General features: G+C 33.5%; 3 protein-coding genes across 5 annotated transcripts; all 3 read right to left on the minus strand.

The window, feature by feature from the left end:
• Nucleotides 1–3,041: 3,041 nt before the first annotated feature.
• On the minus strand, nucleotides 3,042–4,955 carry LOC126676613 (F-box/kelch-repeat protein At1g57790-like). The gene is made up of 2 exons (XM_050370846.2): nucleotides 4,856–4,955; nucleotides 3,042–4,259 (listed from the first exon to the last, which is right to left on the minus strand). Exon 2 carries the CDS (start codon nucleotides 4,249–4,251, stop codon nucleotides 3,082–3,084), a length of 1,170 nt encoding a protein of 389 aa, XP_050226803.1. The 5' UTR covers nucleotides 4,252–4,259; nucleotides 4,856–4,955; the 3' UTR covers nucleotides 3,042–3,081.
• A 4,060-nt stretch (nucleotides 4,956–9,015) lies between these two features.
• LOC126677467 (E4 SUMO-protein ligase PIAL2) lies at nucleotides 9,016–16,955 on the minus strand. Its single transcript, XM_050372101.2, has 16 exons — nucleotides 16,688–16,955; nucleotides 15,846–15,918; nucleotides 15,486–15,551; nucleotides 14,775–14,840; nucleotides 14,594–14,676; nucleotides 13,932–13,983; nucleotides 13,775–13,846; nucleotides 13,287–13,354; nucleotides 13,150–13,198; nucleotides 12,998–13,082; nucleotides 12,794–12,895; nucleotides 12,621–12,672; nucleotides 12,220–12,271; nucleotides 11,749–11,865; nucleotides 10,786–11,652; nucleotides 9,016–10,016 (listed from the first exon to the last, which is right to left on the minus strand). Exons 1-16 carry the CDS (start codon nucleotides 16,888–16,890, stop codon nucleotides 9,336–9,338), a joined length of 2,688 nt encoding a protein of 895 aa, XP_050228058.1. The 5' UTR covers nucleotides 16,891–16,955; the 3' UTR covers nucleotides 9,016–9,335.
• A 1,571-nt stretch (nucleotides 16,956–18,526) lies between these two features.
• On the minus strand, nucleotides 18,527–22,654 carry LOC126677354 (serine/threonine-protein phosphatase PP1). 3 transcript variants are annotated; one of them, XM_050371921.2, is made up of 4 exons: nucleotides 22,176–22,654; nucleotides 20,634–21,193; nucleotides 19,821–20,033; nucleotides 18,527–18,877 (listed from the first exon to the last, which is right to left on the minus strand). In XM_050371921.2, exons 1-4 carry the CDS (start codon nucleotides 22,351–22,353, stop codon nucleotides 18,848–18,850), a joined length of 981 nt encoding a protein of 326 aa, XP_050227878.1. In that variant the 5' UTR covers nucleotides 22,354–22,654; the 3' UTR covers nucleotides 18,527–18,847. The 3 variants fall into 3 exon arrangements, with proteins under 3 accessions (XP_050227878.1, XP_050227877.1, XP_050227879.1); XM_050371920.2 differs by having other exon boundaries at nucleotides 18,527–18,880; XM_050371922.2 differs by having other exon boundaries at nucleotides 18,527–18,859; nucleotides 22,176–22,652.
• Between the last annotated feature and the right edge of the window lie 299 nt (nucleotides 22,655–22,953).

The raw sequence follows: 22,953 nt of genomic DNA on the forward strand, positions 1-22,953 counted from the left end.
TTAAATTATGAATAAATTAAATTGATTGGAAAAAAATTGGCTAAAAATATTGAAATTAAGCTATTATTATAAAAATTCATAATTTTAGATAAAATTATAACAACCCGTCAAAGTTTGAGTTTAGGGTTTAGGGTACAGATAGCAATGGATCCTAGGATGGTTCCACGCAATTTCTATATGAAGAACAGTCCACAACATAGTCCAGGATCTCGAGGGCATTGATGATGATTTCGAACTAGCCATTGATTTGTACTCTAAAGTTCTCGATTTGGAACCCACCACCCTTACCTTTTTGCTGACTGGTAAATAGCCTTTTTTTCAGTTTTTGGTTTAACTTTCTTGATGTTCTATATGCATGTTTCAATCTTTCCGATGTGGGTTTCATACATTTTAATATGTTTAAATTGTTGTAAAATGAGTGTAGAGGCTGTCGCCGATATTAACAAGACCTAATGGTAGAAAAAACTCAAACCTTTGCAACTTGTTGTAATTATATCCAAATCTTTTAATTTTTGCAATAATTTCCAAATTGCATTTTTTTTTTTTGCAATAATATCCAAATTGCATTATTTGTAGCAATAATAGTCAAATTGATGGCTAAACTTGTTGTTTTCAATTAAGATATTAGGCTATTATTATTTTTTGGTATATAATAATGAGTAATGCTATATAACCCTCATTTTTAACCCACCTTTTTAACCCACCTAACGTGGCAATAAACTAGTGGATGCATTAAAAGTTGTTTTTTGAGATATACACTTTTGGAGGGGAATTGGACGAATTAAATGATGCCACGTAAGTAGGGACAATGAAGGAGGTACAAAATGGTGGGTTAAATAGCATTTTCCTATAATAATATAGTAAAAGTCTCCAAAAATGGCAAAAAACTCAAAAAAAATCACATAAAAAGTGCAATTTGGATATTATTGCAACAAAATAATACAATTTGGATATTATTGCAAAAATTAAAAGGTTTGGATATAATTGCAACAAGCCGTAAAGATTTGGGTTTTTTTTTGCCATTAAGCCTATTAACAGTGCATTTGAATTGGATCCTTCAATGGCTAAGGCATTTTTGTGTAAAGGGTATGTTTGTTATTAATATTTTTTTCATTCCTTATTCATATAAGAATGAGTTCAATAATTAATTCAGTTTAGTTGTATAATGTTTTCCTGCAGTATTGCCTGTATTAAGCTTGAAGAATATCATACTACCAAAACAGCACTTGGAAAGGGTCTATCTTTAGCTCAGGATGATTCTAGATTTACTAAGTTGATCAGAAAATGTGACCAGCTCATCGTGGGTATGCGTTGAAAGAGAATTCCGAAACTCGGGTTTTAATAGAATGTTTAATTCTTATCTTGCTGATGGTGTAAAATATTCTCCATAATCATGACTTCACATCGACTAAATTGAAGGATTGATGTTTGCAGTTGATTCGTAACACCATAGTACATAAATGTATTGCATGATGCAAATAATATAATCTTATGAGATACTAAAATTTGTTTGAAATTTTCATTTTTTTTGTTCAACGTGATTTGATATGCCTTTCACATACAAACATGCTTGCTCAACATGAATTAATATATTTGCTAAACGTCTACTAAATCCAGTTTGTGCATATTAAGTAAGAACCTGAATTACACAACTAGTATTGAAGGATTAGACGGTATCATTAGCAGATAGCAAAGATAATTTACAAAGAGAACCAGCGCTATAAACTAGGATAATATATTTAAGCATAGGTATTGTAATTTGTAACTTGAAACTATTTCCAGACATGTTACCCTAGTTTATATCAACATAATTTACCGACTAACATTCTTGTATAAATATGGTCGAAACCATAAGCCACCGTAAATCTATGTAACTTCACAAAAGTTGACCTCGTGATGCAAAAATTGGTCATACCCCATTTATTTACAGCCACACCAGGGATCTCCATCGGCATCGTTAGTAGACTCGAGAGAAATATTATCAGACAGTTGTTTTTAATGCATATTTTTTGAATCTAAAATGAAAAAATTAAAGAATAATTTGTTTAGATCTGAAAATTAACATAAATTAAAAAAATCACCATAAATTAAAAAAATCGCTAAAATCAAATATTAAAGAACGGCAGGAGGGACGGCATAATGACGGCGGAACGATGAAAGAATGACGAAGAAGAAGGGAACAAAAATGAAGAAATAAAGAAAAAGAAAAATGGCGGAAAGAAACAAACAGAGAAGAAGAGCGAGAAAAAAAGTGACAATAGTCACTTTAGTGTAAAAAATAATATGCTTAAAGTAAAAAAAAAAAGTTAGGTAATTATAATATAGGCCTAATCACTCAGAAAACCCTCACTTTTAATTTTTTTTTCAATTTCACCCCGACGTTGAAAATTTGTCAATTTTACTCAATTTTGAATTTTCCGTTTTCAATTGTACCCCAATTTTTTAATTTTTGTTAATTTTTTAACTTAAATAATGAAATCATTCAATTAACTAAGTTTAAACATGAAATTAAATTCTTTTTTATTCAAAAAAGTACAAATAAGTCCTTTATTTTTAAAAACTAACTAAAACCCATAATCATATTAACACTAACTTAAATTCTTAATTAATTTAACTAAATTTAAATAAATTTTAAAAACGTATAATTAATATATGCTAGACATGGAGAATGTTTTAAACAAATTTCCAAACGAAAAAGACGTTAAATTAATTTTTCAGGGTATAATTGAAACACAAAAATGCAAAATAGGGTAAAATTGACAAATTTTCAACGTCAGGGTATGATTGAAAAGGGGCTAAAAGGTCGGAGTTTTTTAAGACATTAGACCTATAATATAAACATATATTAGAGTATAAAATTATAGACATTAAAAGAGTGAAATTTTCTTTGACTTTTTTTTTTATTGAGGTAGAAAATCATATTATTTAAAAATAGGAGTATTTATCCTAATTATCTCATCAAAATATGACTCGGGAGTTTCTTTTTCCAAAAGGATTGATAAAAAATAATCTACAAAATAAGATGTTCGATGAGTGATTATAATATTATTTGATAGCATACTATAGAATAGGACTATAGTTTCACAATTTCCAGGTGAAGTGGTGAGAAGAATCAACCCACGTTGGGTGAAACCATAAGATGGGTGAACAGGGTAATCTAAGAGAATGCGAATTCAACTTGATACTGCTAATAAAGTTGTGCCAACCAAATGTTACAATGCCATCTGAATTGCTCATGCCGCACCATGCATCACTGCTGAAGGAATCCGCCACTAACACATCCTGAAATTGAATCATTGCTCCCTTCACATCAGAGCGAAACAATGCCTCTTCCTTGTAGGCTGTGAAAACCGAAACAATTGACGCTTCTAGCGGATCTTTTAATGCGATCTCATAAGGGAAGCAGCAATGAACTCGCAAAAACACTTGCTCCCCGCGTCTAATTACATATGATACATGTTTATATGTTTCGTGCCACATATCTGGCATTCCATCTGGTTGACCCAAGAACATCATGCTCCTTGTAACACAATTGAAACTGCTAAAATCGCCATTTTCATGCAAGCAATACCAAATTCCATTCACAAGAACCGTATTGACTACGTGACTTTTAGACTCCAAACTGTAAAGCTTTATGGTCCATGATTCATCTTCGTGGTTACAAAGACCAAACTTAAACATGTTCGAGTGACGCCATATTGCAAATATCATACAGTTCCGTGATGTGGGCGACAATGAAATGTCAAATATAGAACAATCTAATTCATGCACATTTAAATAGGGTAGGGAAATTCTAGCCCTAGAAAATGGATTAAAAAAGAACAACGATTTAGATTTCTCTTCAGATGAAAATAAGAGTAGCCATCCATATCTTGCTAGAAGGACTCGAGTTCCATTAAGCTCTTCTGCACCGGTGGTGTAGACACGATTTGTTGACAAATCTCCGAACTTGCCGGTCGTGTAAAGAATTGGTTTTTCTGCACATAACTGTCCCGCAGGCCTTTCCTGATGCCCAGCTTTCAAGATCAGAAAAAATGGGAGCCATTTACAAAATTTGCTTTGTGATACTTCTGTCTCTAAGCACTTAGCGAAAGCTGAACGCCAACATTTACAAACAACTCGGGCATAGATGTAATCAAGAGCAGATATACGGCTTACAATCATGAGCAATAGTTCGACAGGTAGCTCACCGATATGGCACGGACACCATCTTCCTTTCGATGTGGTTGCATCTAAACTTAATACTGACATAGTTTTACCTGATATTAATACAATCAAAAGGAAAGTCATTCCAGAAGAATTCAAATAAAAAGTACAATGCAAACCTTTGACACACTATTGTTCATCCAGAAGTTATGGAGAAATCATATTGCGGTATGTGATAAAATAGAATAACAAGTATGAATTTGAGGAACTTTTTTGTTGCTTTATGTACCAAAAATCGTCAGTTTGTAAACCGAAACTAAAACTTTTGGAATTGGACATTAACAAAACAAAACAGTTCAATCTACAAGGCAATTTCTATGTTAAGTGTGCAAAAAAATCAAGACCCTGAAACAATACAAGGCAATTTCTATCAAAACTACTGACTACAGCAACAATTAGGACAGATTTAACTCTCCTGATGTACTAGAAACGATTTAACTCTGATAATCAAGGCTTTCCGTAAAATCTCAACTAAATTTAACAAAAACAGATAAAGTTTCCAGCTTAAGCTTAATCCTCCGTTCAAAAAAAATCAACTTAAACTAGAATAAAGATCATTCCTCCTCCATTTATTTTACAATGAAACTGAAATTTACACTACGATTTTAAAGAAAACTTCAAATCTTTGGAAAACAAAATTATTCATTACCGATAGGTGGCTTCTTTTCTTGCAGTTCTACCAAATAGGAGTATTTTTTTTTCTTTCAACTATTTGGGTGTTTAAGCTTGCCCAAGCCTTCTGTTCCTTCCTGTTGCTAATTGACACGGTGTTTTTTTTTCTCCCTCTTTTTATATCAAGGAAAACCGGTAAAATTACAGTATTAGTCTTTAATAATTTTTACATAATTCAAAAGTGTATTATGTTTAATTTAAATTAAAAATATAAATTTAAGTGCAACTCTAATTTTCAATGGTGTGTGTGAAGGGGAGGGGGGAGGGGGAAAATCAAAATTACCAAAATAGTCTGTCATTAAGTTATAAATATTAAAAATATTTTAAAAGCGTAAAATTTAGATGTTATGGCTATATTAAAATTCTTATTCTGATCTAAAACATAAAGTTGCAGGACTCTATTTTCATGCCCTGGTTATATTAGATGGCTTTGTGAAAATTGCAAAATCCAGTAAAAAAGCAATTTTAAAGAGGTACTTCTGTGATCTGTCTCAATTAGCGAGTAGGACACTATCACCACTGTTTCACTTTCTTCCTTGCTATCAGAAATTTTTTTTTGTTCAAATTTATCAACAACAAATCACTAAGGTTACAAGCTTAAGGTAATTGAACTCCACATTCAAACTCTTTCATTCTTCAAAGACATTACCAAATTTTGTTATATTCCGATGGCATAAACAATAATTACCTTCATTGAGGTCTCTTCTTAATTGTTATTATCTATACTATATCGCCAATGTGGGCCTAACTTGAATGGCTAAAGTATCTCTAAGTGCATCGAGAGATTGTGGGTTCGAACCACGTCTCGGTAATTAAAAAACTAACAATTGAGACTCTAAAGAGTCAATTACCGTCTTTAATAAAAAAAAAATACACTATATCTAAAAAGCACGGATGGAGGGAAAAGACAAATTTCCTGAATAATCATTTTCAGTTTACTACTAAATAAATGTTTCATAGTCATTAACTAATTAGTTATTTAATTAATCACAAATATAATTAAAGTCCTAATTAGAATAGGTAGCTAAATTATCTCCAATTTAGTTTTTAGTAGGTAAAAAATAACTAAATTGTCTCCAAATTAGTAGGAATATCTATCTTTTAGTTTGATTGAACTACAAAATTAAAACATTGTATTTGGTCAATATATTATTATTTAAATTTCAATCTTATTATTTTTAAAGATATTATTAATAAAATTATGGCTATTATTAAACCAAAAGAAGAATAAATTCAGTATAGAAAAAAATTTAATAACCGAATTTATTATATTTACTTTTATAAAAACTCTTAATTAATTTAATATTAATTATAAATAAAAAATTGATATAATTATAATAAATTTATTAATATGTACATTGATAAATTACGTTACGAGTCACGTGCATATCACGTAATGCGAAACTAGTACTTATAAAAGTGTCCATCATAGATTTATTCTAGATTTGTTCTATGTATTTTGTGCTCATGTTACGAGAATTTTAAGTTTTTAATTGTCCACCAGATTTGTTCTATGTATTGTGTGATCATGCTACGAGAATTTAAGTTTTTGTGCTTGTATTAAGGAGTGGAGAAATTCTTAGGTAGACTCAGTCCACCACGTCATCCGTGGACTAGCCTATTATATAATGACACGTCATTAAAATGATGGCAATCTTGTAATATTACTATTCAAAAGTGTAAATAAGTAATAAACGAATTTACAAGATTGCCATCATTTTAATGACGTGTCATTATATAATAGGCTAGTCCACGGATGACGTGGTGGACTGAGTCTACCTAAGAATCTCTCGAGTGGAGTGATAATGTGAATGAGTGTTTTCTATAGATATTAAGGACACAAGTGGAAGAATATTGTTTTAATCTTAAATTTTGCTTGGCCATTTGTTGTAGTCAATTTTACATGAGCTATGTTGGATCGTGAGAAATTTTTTACTCCAATGGATGGAATGAATTTGTTGATTCATATAGTATGTATTTTTAATCTGTTGATTTTTAGATTATTTTAATTTTTTTTGTTATATTAACGTTAGTTTATCTGGTTATTTTGTGAAATTACAATAAATATAATTTAATTAGCATCATGTTATTTCAACAATAATAAACCGCATCGATAATTAATAATTAAATATTTTTAATTTCTATAATTAAAATTTAAAAATCTAAATTCACAAAAATTTCAATTTAATTTTAGAGTTACTTATTAAAATTGCCTTACTTATTTAGTAAATATAATGTTTGGTGAGAGTTAAATACTAAACTAATATTCAAATTAATAGGACTCTTAATTGAAGGTGAAATTTATTCCATTTAATTCCATTTAATTCCATATAGCTATTTACCGAGCTAAATTTAACCCATAGGAGGGGGACATACACATTTATGTTAATATCTTTTTTATTTTATCAAATATAATTATTAATTAAAAAATTATTGAAATTATTGTTAGAGTTGGAGTACTAACTAACTAATGCAAACTACTTATAATCTTTATCAAGATCATTATTTAGAGTACTAACTAAAATAAACTACTTTAAAAATTAAATTTATCTAATTAATATTAATATTAACATTCAATTTAAATAAGGAAGTAATGTAATTGATTTGGATAAGGAACTAAGAATATAACTTGAATTAGAAAACTAAATTATCTATAACATACCAACTAAAACTAATAATTATCGACTATTAAAACTAATATTATTATTTTTTCAATTAAAAACTAATAACTAATACAATAATGTAGGCTAATAATCACCCATGGCACCTCAACTTTAGGGGTACGGGCGCTAAACCCCCTGATGTTTAAAAACGGGCGCTAAACCCCCTAAACTTTGTGTCGGCGCTCACTAAACCCCTTTTGGACGAAATATGACCAAAATACCCCTGGCGCCGTTTTTTCAGTCAACTGACATTTTAAAAAAAAAAATCTGACACTGTCATATCATCTGACACGTCAGAAATATACCTTAAAAATTTCAAACACCTAAAATACCCTCAATTTAATTTAGAAAAAGACAAAATAAATAAATCAACCCAATCTAAATTAAAAGATGAACCCAACACCCGACCGGACCATCCCCACCCGACCGGACCACACCCACCCGACCACCCGACCACCACCGGAAAATTTTCCGGTCATCTTCTCTATTGAAGATGACCGGAAAATTTTTCCGGCCATCTTCCGAATCTGTTCCTCAAGAACAGATCCGTCGCGGATCTGTTCTTGAGGAACAGACCCGCCGATCTGTTCCTCAAGAACAGACCCGCGTCGGGTCTGTTCTTGAGGAACAGATCCGCCGATCTGTTCCTCAAGAGGAACAGATCTGCTGATCCGTTTATTTTGGTGACCGGAAAATTTTCCGGTCATCATTCACTTGGAGAAGATGACCGGAAAATTTTCCGGTGGTGGTCGGGTGGCGGCGATGGTTAGATCAGTGATGGGTTGGTTTTGAATGGGTGGTTGGGTTTTGAATGAGTGGTTGGGTTTTTTTATTTTATCAGATATTATATTTAGGGGTGTTTTGGGTATTTTTATTTCTTTTTGTCTTTTGATGACGTGTCAACTGACACTTGGTGCTGTCAATTTTTTTTTTCTGTTTTAAAAGACAGCCGCCAAACAAAAGACGGCGCCGGGGGTATTTTCGTCTAAAAGGGGTTTAGTGAGCGCCGACACAAAGTTTAGGGGGTTTAGCGCCCGTTTTTAAACATCAGGGGGTTTAGCGCCCGTACCCCTAAAGTTGAGGTGCCATGGGTGATTATTAGCCAATAATGTATCATAATCGGTAGTTTTAAATTAATTGGATGTATATTAGAGTAATTATATAAGCCACTCATTCGTATTCGTAATTGATAACGTAGTTAGTAACATGAAGGCAACAAAAATGTTTACCGTCAATTTTTATATTTTCTGTCAAAAGTATTGAATTAGATACTATCAATACAAAATTAAACATGTTTACACAGCCAGTTCAATATCACATAACCAAACTCTTTTTTTTATTTCAAAATTAAATATGTTTCCACAGCCAGTTTAATATCACATAACCAAACTCTTATTTTAGTTCTTTTCAGAAACAACGCATATCTGGACGAGACTCCTTATACAGCCTTATTAGCTGAATTACACAACTAGTATTGAAGGATTAGACGGTATCATTAGCAGATAGCAAAGATAATTTACAAAGAGAACCAGCGCTATAAACTAGGATAATATATTTAAGCATAGGTATTGTAACTTGAAACTATTTCCAGACATGTTACCCTAGTTTATATCAACATAATTTACCGACTAACATTCTTGTATAAATATGGTCGAAACCATAAGCCACTGTAAATCTATGTAACTTCACAAAAATTGACCTCGTGATGCAACAATCGGCCATATCCCATTTATTTACAGCCACACCAGGGATCTCTATCGGCATCGTTAGTAGACTCAAGAGAAGTATTATCAGTCACGGCAGCGTACCAGAGTTCCCGTTCATGCTGGCAGGTTGACTCATTGCACTATTTTGTGTCTGAGGTGTATGGTAACTCCTGCCGTTGGAAAGAAACGCTCCGAGTTGAGGTGAAACATTAGGTGGCGATGGGGTCAAATTGGATGGTTGCGGTTGCGGAGTCTGAGCTGGTTGGGTGGGCTGAATTACAAGATCCTTATACGTGTTAACAGCCTGACTAGAGAGGGCTCCGCGCATTCGTCCAGTAGGTTGCCAGTTTTGCTCTGATGACCTAGCAGCATCAGCTCCGGAATTTAGTTGACGTTCTCCAACATTTACTCTCTGCATCATCCCTTGTGGCGTCCTACTTGCATCAGTATTTGAGTATGTGGGCCCTCCTTTGGAGATTGGAATTTGGACTGGTGTTAATGGTGGCTGTCGAGTCATATGGACTGGTCGCTGAGTAGCAGCAAAATTAGGATGTTGGGTATTTGGTGAACTTGATGTGCTGCCAACCCCTTGCTGGATTGGAACCCACGGACGCATGACTGGTGAAGATGATCTACCTACAGTTGGAGAGTGACTCCTGGATTGAGGCATCCGAATCGTATGGTGCTGATATAAATTCTGAGAATCATTTCGAATCCCAGTAGAAACTGGTTGCCCTAAATTAACAGGTCGTTGTAGATGATTCATGTTCTGCAAGAAACAAATAAGATATATAAGACAAACGAGATGAAGAATAAATGGTTTGATTAACACACAAGAATGATTACTACAGTAACAAAATCAGGCAACTACATAACATTAGGCTGCCAAATTGTAAAAATCTCAAGTAAATTGTTGACAGGATGTCTTATGAGTGCGCTAGAGTCCAGGTAGGGGTGTGCATTGGTCGGCTCACTCACCGAACCTAATTAACCAAATCTAAATTTCTCTATTTTTTTAAACCAAGTCATAACCGAGGTATATAAACACCGAATTACAACCAACTAAAATAATTATTTCATTTGGTTGATTATTTTGGTTAACTGAATAACCGGATTTTATTAGCATTAATTATTATGACAAATGTGTTAAATGCTCAGTCATTACTACAAATTTAGATGGCATACTGATTCAAATCCTATAGAAGATTATAATTATACCTTAAATTTATGAAAATTACAAAAATAACATTGTATATGTATATATATATATATATATATATATATATATATATATATATACATATTCCGTTAATTCGGTCAATTGAGAAATTCAGACCAAAAACCAAACTGAATCGAATTAACAAAAAAATTCAAAAAAGACCAAACCAACTGAACACCAAAATATCAGACCAAATTACAATTTTGATTTGGTACTATCGGTTAATTTGGTTATGTCTGAATACTTTACACCCCTAGTTCCTGAAAGTCTGAAACCACAAGACACAACAAGATACGGGAGATAAGGGGGAAAAACTGACCTGTGCAGATGAGGGATGTTGCAGCAAGGGCGAACCTTGACGAGTATCTGTAGGCGGTCTTGAAAAATGATGAGGCCTATACCTATAATTGGAAGCCATGTTGATACCAGTGCCTGCTGGTGTCATAGGTCGGGCAGCCTGAGAAAAAGGTGATGACCCATTGGGCATAGCAGTATTTGGATGAGTTCTTGGTCTTTGTGGGTGCAATGGTATTTGTGGTGAAGCTGCAAGAGCCTGAACTGCAACAGGAGTCCTATTTACATTTCTTCCAAGTATCTGTCTCAATGTCCCATACTCGTTATCTACAGCTGCACTTGCAGCTGCATTCATAAGTTGTATCTGAGTGTGCACTGGAGGTGAGAGATTAGTGTTCCTGTGGCTTCCAGAATCACGATGGAGTGAAGGAGATACGGCATCAGTTATCACCGGAGATGTCAAAGAACTGGTAGAAGGAGAGGCAAAAATTTGATTGAAATATTGTTGCCCTGATCCAGCAGTAGATGTTCCGGACAATAAGTACATTTCAGACCAAAAGTTATCCCCTGCTGGACTAGCAACATTCTGATCAACTGCACTCGCAGTATTTGAAGGTGGTGGTTCGATTGAATTATTGGTAACAGGTTGTCTCTGAAGAGTAGCCTGAGAAGGTTTCCGATCTTCAAGGTCAGTAATGCTTATAACATCCATCATATCATCATCCTCGGTAAGATCCACAGTAATTGCAAATTCTTCAGGCATGTCATTCTGACAATCGATAACCTCTTTTTGCGTATTGTTTGAATTATCATCAGTTTCCAGAACAGCCTTCCACGAGCCATCAGCTGAGATTATTACAACAGCTACATTGTCACCCACTTCTTTTAAAACCTAGCATTAACCACGAGTTCAAAAAATTACACAAACTTATTCCAACACAGCATAAGCATAAAACTTTTTGTCAAATCCAATTCTGTAGCTACTTGCCTTATCCATGTTTTGATCTAAACGAATGTTGGGGTAGCAGACATGCTGATTACAATGCGGGCAGCGCCAAGACGGCCTCCTTGAATTTATATCAATGAAGTTCCTAAAATCAAAACACTTAAGCAAACAGGTATTAGAGATAATGAAGGGCAATTGACAAGGCCAAGAAAAACAAACAAAATAGATCGACATCTATCTCTGTCCTATAATATATTTCCAGATTGCTGATAAATCAAAATATTTTATCTTCTCGGGAAAGATCTAAACAGCTGAATGTTTCCATTAGACAAACAACAACCATGCTTAATATTATTCTTTACAAGTTCAGACTGAAGGTCTGAGACCCGGAACCAAATAAGAAAAAGTTAATGGCACACAAATTTAACTGCTTCGAAAGAATTTTTCAAACATTGACACTATCCGATATTGTTAAGAAGTACGATTGAGAATCTGATAACACAGAGTGCTTACCTGAAGATGCTTACACGAATATCCTTTGACGGGAGTTATGATACGCGTGCAGCTGTAAGCCAGTCAATCAACAGAAAATCACTTATTTTACTTCACAAATGGATAAACTGAAGCATTATGCCTACCCACAGCTATAAAGTCCCGTCCTATATGTCATTAATTGAGAAAGTAGAAGCATAACAGGAAGCGCCAATTTCTTAAAAGAGCCAGTCCACTGGAGGGCCTACCTAGGTCAAGAAGTGCACCCCAGCTAGTTCTATAGCTAAATTTCCCCACATAATATTTGTGTTTCTTATTTTCTTCAGTTCTTCCCCCTTTTTAATTTCTCTTCCAGTATAGAAAAATTTACTATGGATAGTAATCTCATAACAGAATTAGAAGTAATACGTAACACGAAATACCTGATGGGGCAATTGAGTGATACTCGAGATGGCCCCTCAATGACATCAGAATCTAAGACACCAAAAGAAAACTTAGAAAAGATGACCACATAAATACCATAGCAAACAGAAGTACAAGTTCATTAGGCAAAAACTTACATCCTACTATATATAGGTTTACTCTATATGCGTACCTGGATCTTCTGTAACAGCACTAGATTCAATGTGAAATAGTAGCTCAGGAACTTTGGGTGATGATGTCACGCTCATAAAAGCAACAGCTATGATATAATGACCTTCAAATCATTTTTTTATAGAAAGAACACATCAAACATGGATTGCAACAACACCATAATGCATAATATTAACATAAACATAGCACTTGATTGGAATCATACCATTAAACTGGCCAACAGCTTGAAGAAGATTCGTCCCATATTTTAGTATACCGGTCACATTTGATGGCATTTGCGGTCCTGGGTCCTAAAAAACAATGTATTAGATCCAACTGCCACGTCAACAAAACAAAGCAAATAATGTGAAGACTAACCATTGAAACATTAGTTCTTTTGTCCACCCCCTTCCCGTTTAACAGAAAGCTAAAAAGTTAAAAGAAAAGATAATCAATAGATATTGTATCATATCAAACAATAAAATGAAACAGAGGCGAGGAAAGAAAGTTCATACCTCACTTGTTGTGGGCTTATAATACATGCAGATGTCTCTATATTATCTTTTTGTGCCACAAACAACCGCTGTAGGCCACAAAGACAAGATAAGACAACAAATTATCAATTGAGTTCAGTTATATTTTGAATTCCAGTTGACTATAAGTGTATGATGAAAACCAAGACAATTATCAATGTTCCACAAAGTATTGCCAGCATGCGAGGTGAAAATAAACCCAAAATTAAAACCTCAACACCATAAAATTTATGCTAAGCAAACCAGAGTACAGATTTCATAAGCCAGAGATTGGAAGAACTCCAAGCAACATAGGAGTTGGTAGTGTGACACTTATCAAAAATTACATTCGCACAATACTGTAATGCACATACAGAATGCAACACACTTCCTTAATTACAAAATCAGAAGATGCAGTAGTAAACTGATGCTACATGGACATTGCATTTTGGATCATCCATTAGCTCAAAACTGAAGTAAGAGATGCTTACTATTTTTTCCTGTCGAGAAGGTATTGTAGTTTTTGAAATGTGAAAATCAACCATGTAAGCTCCATATCCAGGCTGCAATGCACACAGACACACAACACAATCAATGCTATAAATTCAAAGTAATCAGGAAAGGGTCAAAAGGGCATAAAGAAGCTACCTTAACTTCAAGAGAAGCGAGTATTTGCCCCATTTTCATCAGTGGATAGAATCTGCAGAGTAACAAATTTCAAGAGAAAGGTTTCAAAACTTCAACTGCACTCTTCAGATGCTTAAATGTCATGAAAAATATAGCAACGTTAACAAATTTCAGATGCAATTCCCTGAAAGAAAGCCACCGTAATAAAGTTATGAAAGAAAGTCGCCCTGAATAAATTTACTAGAACATCCTCAAATTGATTGACCATTGAAATTCAGCTAGCAGCGGTTACAACTATAGGACTAGCTACCAACAATTTGCACATAGCACATGCATCCACACTATGACAGAGTAAGGAGAAGACAACTCGGAGGAATGCAGTTTGAAAACCAGAATAGCATTGGTTTAGATCTTAACAACTCCATATGATATTTGGGAAACAATGTCAGTCTTGATCTTGTAATAAACAGTAAGCATTAACTGTCACTAAAAATGTTCTATAGTGATCTGCACAAATTTGTTGTCTCCCCCAAAAAAATTATATTCAGATATTATTTCTTAATCCAGCCTATTCAGTGAAAAAAATGAATCCAGCAAATACCATTTGAAAAGAAGTTACCAAATAGTTTCTAGTTTCTACAAAACATATATGTATATGTAAAAGCACTCAAAAGATCTCTTACCTGGACAAAACTGTTGAGATAATAGAAGGAGAGTCATTTGGTGAGATATTAAGTTCTCCAGAACTGCAAAAGCTACTCCCCATCTATAAAGTATACAGAAAACAAATTAATAAGATTATTGCAATTAACTCATGATAGAATAAATGGGCACTTGATAAGGGAACATAAACTGATGACAAACCTCATTAGCAAGAGTGGCTAATTCTTGAGAATCCTTGGGTGAAAACCAACCGATCTTACAAGCATTCTACCATATTAATTACAGAATTCAAAAAAGATTAAGCCAACTTGAAAAAATAAATGGTGTATATATTATATGTAAATACAGGATGTTTAAAGAAATATGAAAAACATCACGAATGTTGTTTTTTTCAAATAAACCTTTTCCATACTATAGCTTACTGACCATAAGACTATTACTATAAGAACGTGGGAAATGGAGATTTAGGTAACATAAAAATCTAAAGATATGGATGCCACATAAAGAAAAATTTAATTAGATCCACAAGAACAAAGGAAGAAGGAAGATTTTTTCATATGAATTCATGACATATGCCTAGAATCCAACAAGAATAGACATATACCAAAAAAGGTTTTACTTTCGTATCACCTCAATGGACCGGGATCTACAAGAAAAAAAATTGGAGGAGCAGAATCTCCCAAAACTTAACCACCTTTGAAAACCCAAGTCACCCAGTAGAACTTAATTACAATTACCTAAACTATCTTATTATTAGAGTCCATGGCTCAAGATGTACATCCATTCAGAATAAACCAAAACAAAATTCTTACACGTAGATAGGATGCTGAAACAAGATGGAACCGGTAAACAGAAATAAGAAGAACAAGTACACGACAAGTGCAGAAAATTCAAATAACTATTTTCAATTACCTTGACAGAAATCATAAGAACCATGATAGCTGCTTGTAAGACGAGATCGTTTTTATGTTGGCATACCTATACATGTCAATAACAATTATTGTCAGAAAAGATCATATAAGATAATAATACTTCAATAAGTATACCTACTTAATAACTTCAAAACAAGCTTAAAATCAATATAATGCACTCTCATGAAACTGCATATTGATGATGGTCAAGGTAAAGAATAACGTTTTAAGTAATCAAGTTATGTTCCCAGAATTTTAATTGTTTAAGTACTTTTAAAATATTTAAGGTCCCGCTAATGTGTAATAGATGAGGCTATTACAAAAGTGAAAGTTCAACTCTATCAAGAAAAGACACATTCACCTGTTTCAACAGTGCTGGCAAGTCTTGAGCTTTGGTAGGAACCTCATTATTTGCAACTGCATAATCGATGCCCCTGCATTTATCAAAGTAAATCTACTCAATTACATAGAGTACCACCTAAAAACAATAGGTGACAACAGAAAAAATAATTCAATGTTTATGTTATCCATCGGAACCAATTGATAAGTATAGAAATATACAAAAAACAAAGCAAGGCACATAAAACAGAGCACCAAAAAGTAATAACATCAAATACTGCAAAAGCAACCAGAAAACTGAATAAGCAGTTAAGCGCACACGCAGAAATAAAAATCCAACAAAAAAAAATCTAAAATACTCCAACAATCCATGAATTGATAGTATTCACTTCTTTGATTCCAACAATCCTTATTTACATTCCATGAATTGATAGCAATAGCATCCTCCTCTTTGATTTCAACAATCCTTATTACATGATGTTCAGCAACATAAAACACATCCTCAACCGAACCCTTTACTACCTCGGCAAAACTCGTAAACCAGCAAAATTTTGCTTGTAAAAAGTATAATAAATTATACTCTTAAACAGCCAATTTCAAGAACACGTTGTGATTTTTTTCAATTAGGAAAAAAGAAAAACTAAAATCTAAAAACAATTAAACAACTAAATTAAAAAAAAGAACGAAAGAAAAAACAATGCTATCAACTTCACTCTAAGACTTGTACAAAAACACTGGAAAACCTAAATTTAAACTTAACCTAACTTAAAACAGCATAAAAACTAACCACAACAAAATAAAAAAAAATCAGCACAGAATTAAAAATTATCGGTATATTTTGAGATGTCAAGTACACTGTAATACCTAGCAAGAGAGAGGCACAGACTGGTAAAATCCGTATTAGAGTTGCCAAAACCTCCAGGTTTCAAGTGCAAGGCAAATCGATCGGCAACTGCGGCAATTCTAAAAGAGTTCGCAAATGAAGCGGCCATATTCTGCTGCCCCGCCGTTGATGTAGGTCCTGTATCCGCTGCCGTCGCCGGCGCCGGCGCCGCTGTTCCTATCATTGTATTTTCTGTACTTGTGCTCTCCGAGTGCGTGCTTATGTCCAGTGACGAAGTTGTAACTGTTAAGAGAGCAGAGGGAATTAATTATTTCGTACGGAAAAATATAAATAGGAAATGAAGACAGGCTCGAGTTGTCATTTAATTACGAAAATGCCCAGGTGGTGTTGACTGTTGTTGCGTTGTAAATAGAAGATATTTGCGGGTACAAAGTTGGTATGGTGGAATAAACTGAAATATTTATATTTCAAAAGAATTATTACACGTCAGACAGTCATCAACTACTCAAGATCGCGAAAGCTCGTTTTGGAGAAAAATTTATAAAAAAAATACATTTTGTTCTTGAATTTTATTTGTATTTTTTTCTCACGAAAGTTTTTAGAATGTATCAGTTTTTTTTATTATTTGGGAAAGAATGGAAAATGGAGAGAAATTATGAATGAATTTTTTTTCTTATATCATAAAATGTCATAACCCATCACAATTTTTTTAAAAAAATATGATGTAAAAATGAATGAAATATAATAAAATTTTGAATATAATTATATTGATATATACCATTTACATGGAATTAAAAAAGTTAAAACAAAAATACTTTAAAAATTTACTACTCCCTCCGTCCCGTAAATATAGAAAAAATAGCTCTTTCACAATAATTAAGAAAATAGTTAATTATAGGTAATTTGTGATAATTTTCCTAAATTGTCTTTTTAATTTCTTAAAGTAAATCATACTATTAGTGATTCACACAATCCAAAGCCACTATATAAATATTAGCCAATAGAATTTTAGATGCATAAAAAGCATATATTGAAACTTTAAATCAATTAATGTTGATATAAGGGTATTTTAATAATTTTATACTCCCTTCGGTCCATAATATTTGTCGCATTTGAGAAATTTTTTTAATTCATAATATTTGTCATGTTATAATATCAAGAGAGTATTAATTGCTATTTTTTCATATTTGCCCCCATTAATTTATTGAAAGAATACAATAAACAAATAAAAATGTTAGTCATAAATGTAAACAAGTTTCAATGTAGGGTTAGTTTAGTAAAAGTGTTTATAAATTAAGACATATTAATTGTTTTCTTAGTTTTTGTGCCAAAGCCAAATGCGACAAATATTATGGATCAGAGAGTAGTTAACTAACATTACTTTTTCTATATTTATGGAAGAAAAAAGATAGCTACTTTTTCTATCTTTACGGGACGGAGGAAGTATAACCAAATAAATTGAAAGAAAATATTTTTCATACCTTCACCAATTTCATTCCTCCCATGTGTTCCTCACCAAAAATATGTTCCCAAACATAGAATGTAATCTATGTTAAAATTACATTATCAATCTATCATATTATAATTTCCAAATGATTGTTTGATTTACTACATTTTGAACAGATTAAAACTGAAATTTAGTAAAAAAATTAAAAAAAAAAACTAATAAGTTTTCTTATCAATGAAAATCATTCAATGTCATCTTTTTCATAGAAATCAACTTCATTCTCATCTTTTATTAATTTCCATTTTCATTTCCTACTCAGCAACCAAACAACATATAAAAACAACTAATTCTATTCCTGAATCAAATGGACTACATTATAAGGGGGAAAAACAACTAATATTCAGGCAGTGGCTACCAGCTAAAAGAAGGCAGTAACCTTCATATATAAAGTTCGCACCAATTCCAATCAAGAGAAAAGTAATGCCATGAAATTGACATGAACTACACAATTGCAGTTAAACACCAAGTTAGAAACTCCAGTTTACACAATTAAAAAAACATAACCACCCGTATCACTCATATGCCTCAGTTACTTCACCACTGTTCAGTAACATCATGTCTTCACTTTTCATCTTTGCAGGGAAGACGGATAGAGCAGTATAGCTAGGTTCCATGGCTTTGTGAGGCAGCGCAAAGTGAATTCTGCATTTATCAGCTCCGTCGCCCGAATCAATCAACCCTTACCCTGAAAGACAAAAGAGAACTTCTTCATTAATAATATGATTTTGCCCTCTGCTTCCCCAGGATGTGCAAAAACTGAACCAAACCAAACCAAAACATTTAATTCCGTTCAGTTTAATTTGATATTATATAAGAAAATGGTTTTTTGGTCCGGTTTGCTTTTAAATATAAAAAAATTCAATTAAGTTTAATTGCAAACCGAACAGAAACAACCGAAGCAAACAAACAAATCAACCGAATCGAGTAGTTCATCTGTTTGAAAAAGATTTAATTTCATATAAATTTTAGTTTGATTTGGTTCAGTTAGATTTTAAAAGGGAAAAAAATTGTTCCGTTGGAAACCGAATGCACACCCTTGGAGCTTCCCCCACCCAAACCCCTGAAAAGAGAGCCCTTCACACAGGTTGGGCCTATCTATCATTTAGTAATCGGCTAGTAATAATACTACACACACAAACAAATATCTTCATAAAAAAAAAAAAAAGCAATTGAAACCACAAAAAATTACAACAGAAATGTAACATTATCGAACAAATTACCAAATGTAGTTTATCTTCATAAAAAAAACACTCATAGCCGCAAGAAATTACAGCTATCAATTACGATATTAGAACAAGTTACCAATTTAGTTTGATATGAAGGTCAGAAAAATGAGTTCTAATTCATGGAACCTTTTCATAGTTACTTCTGCCACATATGCAGTAATATTCTGTCATAAAACCAATGGAATGTCAAGGCTCCCAGAAATAATCAACAATTTAGTATCAACCCAGCATCTAACAAATGCAATCAAGAGGTAGGATCATTCAGAAAAGAAATAAAAGATATTCTGGTTTTAATAGCAATTTCTACCTATTAGAGCTTTAATCATAATAGCTATAGAAATCACCTCACGAAGTCATAAGTTGGAATTAGCAAGTCCACGCTTATATTGTGTAAAGGCTACATAGGATGATATACAATACCTTATGGGGTGGAGTGCCAGGTCTCAATGCATTGCTGCCAAATCCCATTTTTCCTTTTTTCTCGGAAGCTTTAAGAATTTGAAAGGAACATGTCAAAGTATCATCCACGCTCATCATCGCACCAGCATTATCAAACTCACCACAGTAGTTTGGTGCAGAGAATATTGTGACCAACTGCCGCTTTGCAAAAAACTCGTAACCATCTTCAACAACCTATAAATAATACTCGAACAAGTGATGTACAAACATTAGAAGATGATAATTCTATGATATTTATCATATTAATATCAATGTCTTGGCTGCATCAATGAGCATAAATAAACATAAAAGACGCATGTTGAGAGAAGCAAGAGGTGTTCACGCAAGTTCTGGGAGGAAGAATAACGAGACCATCATTTTCCTCAAGACAAGAACAGTGACATAAATAACAATGGTAGAACTCATAGGCGTGAAACCGTGTTTTCCATGAAAATCTTTCAAGACGCAAAGAAACCCTAAGAACCCAGGATAGAGATAGAAATCAACAGTGCAGTACAAATCAGAATGAAACAAAAACTGCAGAATGCAAACTAAAAGTAGATGATCTATGCATGCACGGGCGCACGGGCACAATTAATAATAAATCTAATTCAAATTTCACAAATCTGTCGATTTAGGTTATCATGCAAACTATTCAATAACTAGTATAAATCATGAGAACGAAAACACAGTCCGAATTCTGATTAGAAAGATTGAATATAGTCATACAACCCGGTAAGTTTAGACATGCATACCCAAATGCACGGATAGTAAATCTAATGAGCATAACACTACCTGATGGGCTCGACAAACAAGGTCAAGATCATGTCTCTGAAGAAATTCAGCAACCTTGTCAGACCCAAATGTATAAGACACGCCCCTATCATTCTCTCCCCATCCTTGGATATCTTTATCAGGATCAGCCCACAATAGATCACATAGAAGGCCCTGGTCCGGCACATCAACAGGACGAGCAATATTCCTGATCAGATCCAAGCTTTTCAAATCAGGAGATAGCCCACCATGCATGCAAAGGATCTTTTCATCTATAAGAGCGGCAACTGGCAGGCAATTGAAGCATTCAGTAAATGTCTTCCAGATGCGAACATTAAACCTCCTCTTGCACTCATCATAAAACCCATAAATACGGTTGATGGAAGCACATTCATGGTTGCCCCTCAGAAGAAAAAAGTTTTCCTTGTATTTGACCTTGTATGCAAGAAGAAGGCATATTGTTTCTATGCTCTGCTTACCACGATCAACGTAGTCCCCAAGGAATAAATAGTTTGCTGCAGGAGGGTACCCACCATATTCAAACAAACGTAGGAGATCGGAAAACTGACCATGAACATCTCCTGTTAAATCAATTTGTAAAGCAACAAATAATCAGCATATTTGTTAGCAGAGGATAATTAATTACCTAAGTGATTATTTGAAGTACAAGTTACATAGAAAAAAGATACATCTCATAAAGTAAAATGTGTAGAAAAATAATATGGCTCATAAAAGGTAAGCTGTCATAAAAAGTCACAAATTGAACCAATTCAATATAATAAACACAAATCCTTTCCAAATGATAAATGGCATATAGAAAGAGCACCACCCCATTAATAAACTCCAGTTCTACATAACTGCTATGACAAGTGCCAAACTGCTCAAAAAGAATGATAGACCCTCCAAATATGGTAGACATTACATGCCAACAAGAAGATTCTACATGCTGGTGCAAACCACTAAGGCAAACAATCCCAACAGAATCCCAATATCTTCGTGAGGAAAAGCAAAGTAAGGTAAATCAAATGACTATACTTTCGGTCATAGTTCCTAAAGAGCCCGGAAAGGTTCTCTAAGAGTCAAAATCCTTTGGATTGTGAGCGTCAAACTTAAAAACGTGAAGTTTTCCCTTAATATCACATACAAAACAAAATCTTTACTTCTTTTACTCACCTTAAAAGGCAAAACTCGAATTTGCGCAATCATATGCATGTTATCCACAATAAAGAGTCAAGTAATTAGTCAGAGTACTATTCTAATTACATACCATTTAAATCATCCATAATTATAACATTAAAGCTAGAAAAGACACTCTAATCTAAATCAATCAGCAAAGCAAGTTCTATCAAATCAATTACATAATCCATCAATCAAGTCTATCATCTCATAAGCAATAAATACATTTTAATAATCTTAAAGTCATTTTCCTAATTGCTTTCTCCTTGTTAACCCTTCTTGCATTTCTTTTCTACTAAAAACTTCATATTTTAGATTGAACCAAAATAATTACAAAAATCTTGGAATAAATAAAAAAGCTGAGGTACCAGTAGGTATATAAGTTACCACAAATCTTGATAGGAGCTTCAAGTTCAAGAAGATTAGGTTGACTAAGAAAGATCTCCCTTGACGCCAAACATAACTGCCGTATTTCCGCCTCCGTCAACTGCACTTGCTTCGTCGTCCTTCCATTCTTAGACTCCACTAACCGCCGTATAATATCGTCAAGTACCGTCTCATCCATCAAACTAAACCGGACTTACACAACACAAAACCCTAACAGTAAACTTCTTTCCTTCTCTAGAAACTTCAAACAAGCGGAAATGATGTAAGAAATATCGCTTTTGAAATAGAAATGACTGATAAAGAGTAAGGAGAACTTGAGCGGCGTTCAAGCAACGGCGGCGGGAGATTCCGGCGAGAGAGGCTTTGGTCAATGGGTAAAAAGTGGGGCGGCTATTTCCCGCTCGGTATTGACAGACGGCGTTGAAGTATAAAAGGAAATAATAAAAAGATATTTGTAAGGGAAGTGGTAGGTTGTGGGGGCCAATTTCAAAAAAAAAAATTGTAAACCAAATAGCATAATTTAAGTGAACCCTATCTAATCGTCGTCAGGAATCAAAGGAGCACGTAGCTTGCACGTGTATATTCGGTTCGGGTTCAGATTCGGGCATGGATTTATTATCGGGTTCGCATTCGGGCTCCGTTTAGATTTATTGCTGCTTTACTGTAATTGATTTATGAGATAATTTAACTCCTAATATTTAATATATTATAAATAATTAGTATTTCAAATTTATAAAATGAGTTACTATATCCCTCAATTTTAATTTAACTATGCTAA

The sequence above is a fragment of the Mercurialis annua genome, linkage group LG4, assembly GCF_937616625.2.
Source record: "Mercurialis annua linkage group LG4, ddMerAnnu1.2, whole genome shotgun sequence".
Classification (NCBI taxonomy): Eukaryota; Viridiplantae; Streptophyta; class Magnoliopsida; order Malpighiales; family Euphorbiaceae; genus Mercurialis; species Mercurialis annua.

Excerpts from the sequence above, each read along its gene's own strand:
- LOC126676613 (XM_050370846.2), bottom strand. The coding sequence starts at position 4,251 with ATGTCAGTATTAAGTTTAGATGCAACCACATCGAAAGGAAGATGGTGT.
- LOC126677354 (XM_050371920.2), bottom strand. The coding sequence starts at position 22,353 with ATGGATGAGACGGTACTTGACGATATTATACGGCGGTTAGTGGAGTCT. Across the intron at positions 21,194-22,175 it reads AGCTCCTATCAAGATTTGTG|GAGATGTTCATGGTCAGTTT; the intron begins GTAACTTATATA and ends TTGATTTAACAG. Across the intron at positions 18,881-19,820 it reads CTGGCACTCCACCCCATAAG|AAGTTCTCTTTTGTCTTTCA; the intron begins GTATTGTATATC and ends TTATTAATGAAG.
- LOC126677467 (XM_050372101.2), bottom strand. The coding sequence starts at position 16,890 with ATGATAGGAACAGCGGCGCCGGCGCCGGCGACGGCAGCGGATACAGGA. Across the intron at positions 15,552-15,845 it reads TGCCAGCACTGTTGAAACAG|GTATGCCAACATAAAAACGA; the intron begins GTGAATGTGTCT and ends TGACATGTATAG. Across the intron at positions 13,355-13,774 it reads CTTCTCGACAGGAAAAAATA|CGGTTGTTTGTGGCACAAAA; the intron begins GTAAGCATCTCT and ends TGTGGCCTACAG.